General features: G+C 29.5%; 1 protein-coding gene across 1 annotated transcript; it reads left to right on the top strand.

Annotated features, from left to right (window-relative positions):
• The first annotated feature begins 1,512 nt into the window (after window positions 1-1,512).
• Window positions 1,513-2,448, top strand: LOC119670310 (transcription elongation factor S-II-like). The gene has a single exon (XM_038080520.1). It carries the CDS (start codon window positions 1,528-1,530, stop codon window positions 2,320-2,322), a length of 795 nt encoding a protein of 264 aa, XP_037936448.1. The 5' UTR covers window positions 1,513-1,527; the 3' UTR covers window positions 2,323-2,448.
• Window positions 2,449-2,751: the final 303 nt, after the last annotated feature.

Genomic DNA, 2,751 nt, shown 5'->3' with positions numbered 1-2,751 from the left:
TGTGCAAACAGCAAAGAAAATAAAAAGAAAAATGTAATTTACGACAATTTAATTGATTTACTTTTATGTACGTGACCGGAAAAGTAAAAATTGCATTACGCAAGGATTTGTTGCCGGAAGTACTGCTTTCTCATAATTCTTCTGCCAATAATGTTTCTTCTATTCTTTTTAATAATTTTTTCTATAAACAGTGAATTCTGTATTCATTTGTGAATGCTTGAGTAAAGTGCGCGAATGAAGTTCACTTCAGCCTCATCATATTCTCCTGAGAAACATTAAAAATACTTTAATTATATTTCTATATTTTCTATATTTTCTATATTTTATAAAGTTAAATTATTTATTATAATATATGTGATTTAAGTAGAAAAAAATTACTATATAGGATCACTTCACATCTGTGAATCGTTTAGGGCCATGTTATGCAGTCTCTCGGGCACGGCAAAATTCGCTCTTTCGAACCATGCCGAAAATGCATGATATGTAGACTGTCACATCAATATTGCCAATTTTCTATTTCTACTACTTTTTGGTACTTTTTGATTGTGCCTAAATTTAAAAGAAAATGTAGATATGCTTACTTTCAATTTGCCACCAAAAAAAAATTAATAGAGACTGTAATTATTACAGTGCAGCCAAATCCAAAAATCAGTATATTGTTTATTATTATACGAGTATTATCTCATAATTATTATTAACAGTACTTACAAAATTATACACCTTCCCTTAAAATCGGAAAGTGTAATTATTAAATTATTAGCAGTTTATAAAATAGACTGTGTTGCTTACTGCCATTTTTTCTCCAAAACGTACTGAAAGTGAAGTAAGTTGCTACTAAAAGGCACAAATTCTGAAATTTTTTACTGAACAATACTTTTTTGCCTTAGTGTCGAGGCAATAATACGCCGGCTCTCGTGCCGGAGTTTGAACGGTCATATTGTTTTTTCACTCTTTCAAATTCAAAATTTGCTTTGAAAAAAACAACAATTTTACTCATGCCGTGCCCTAGACACTCTGCATAACATGGCCCTTATGTAACGAGGGAATGTTCTCACTGCCTTTTTGTCACTTCATTCGAGTTCGTCGTTTTTATATCATGAAAAATTCAACATAGAGAGGAACTGAATTACTCGCACGTAATTTCACAGCTGAGAAGAATTCGTAAGAAAAAAAGTGAGAAAAAATTCACCACAGTTACATAAGTGAGCAATTGAAACCAAAGAGTTAGAGTAGCACAGGTATGAACAAATTGAATTTGACTAAAAAAAGTTTTATAAATATTTATTATTATTTTTCTTAAAAAATAAGTATTTATTTAAATATGAGGTTGGCATTTCTGCAATGTGAGGTACTTGATATATTTAAAACTTAGCGTCTTGGTATATAACAGTACTACTAACTCTCCACAAAAAACTTCTATTTCATACAACACATTGTAAAATCAAACAACTCAAGTTGAATTAAGTACGTAAGAATTGATATTTAATATATTATTTACTATTTTACAGAATTAAAACTTTTTCAAGAATGAGTTATAAGGAAGTTTTACAAATTCAAAAGAAGTTGAGCAATATCTCAAATTTTGGCACTGGTCAAGAACAGGTACTCGGTCTACTAAGAGTGTTACAAACACTCAACATTAATATAGACGTATTAGCAAGTACACAAATTAGTATATTAGTAAGGCAATTACGGAGACGTAAACAAGACAGGGAAGTGTCTTCGTTAGCTAAAACAATAATAAAAAAGTGGAGATACTTGGTTGAAAAAGCACGTGCCAATAATGTTTTTATTAACATCATCAGATTACCGCTTGATGCTGATGACTTTTCTGCATTACCGAAGATGATAACAGAAAAGTCTTCGTCTTCGTCATTTAAGGAAGAAAAGCGTGAAAAAAATGAGAAACAAAATGTTGAATTCTTTCCATCAGCAACAAATGTACTTCTATTGCTAGCATATGGTATGAAGGATGCTATACGCACTAAGTGTCGTCAAATGCTTTGTAATGCGATTAAGTTTGACGACGGTATACCCAAAGGCTGTACAGATTTTGAAAAATTGGCTGCAGAATTGGAGGACGCTATTTATAATGTATTTAGAAATATCGATAAAAAATATATACGTCGAATACGATCAAGGGTGTTTAATTTAAAAGATCCTAAAAATCCTGCATTACGGTTGAATTATATAAGGGGTGTGGTATCTCCAAAAACTCTTGCAACGATGACACCGGAAGAAATGGCAAGTGATGAAATGAAACAAATTAGACAGAATTTGAAAAAGAAGACTATAAAATGTGGATATGATTGCAAGTTTTAAGGTTGCAACGGTTTTATATTTATTTTATTAACACAAATATTTTAGTATATAATGTTTTAATTGCAGATTATCATATTCTTGTAATACCATTTATTAATTAATTTAAATTTTTGGAAAAATAAAATGTATAGTATACGGTATACAAATCTCAATATATGAAAAGTAAATTAAAAATCAAAACCAAAACTACCTGATGCTAAAAATTATATATAATTAAGACGCTAAGTATGTAAACTGAATTAATTAATAAATTTAAAAACTGAATGAAATTTTATAAGTTACTAAAAATTTTAAACAAAACCGTCTAAAGTTTTAATTATATTTTTGACCATATTCAATTGATAATGTATATAAATAGTGTAAGGATGGAAATTTTTACCAATTTCCGACCAACATGTAACCACCAGTGTGTAGTGCTTATCTGAAATA

The sequence above is a fragment of the Teleopsis dalmanni genome, chromosome 1, assembly GCF_002237135.1.
Source record: "Teleopsis dalmanni isolate 2A chromosome 1, ASM223713v2, whole genome shotgun sequence".
NCBI classification, from domain to species: domain Eukaryota; kingdom Metazoa; phylum Arthropoda; class Insecta; order Diptera; family Diopsidae; genus Teleopsis; species Teleopsis dalmanni.
The sequence above is the reverse complement of the archived record's forward strand: the minus strand, read 5'-3'. Positions and strand labels throughout refer to the sequence as shown.

Bases quoted from the DNA above. Each gene is read 5' to 3' on its own strand.
- LOC119670310 (XM_038080520.1), top strand. From the start codon at position 1,528: ATGAGTTATAAGGAAGTTTTACAAATTCAAAAGAAGTTGAGCAATATC.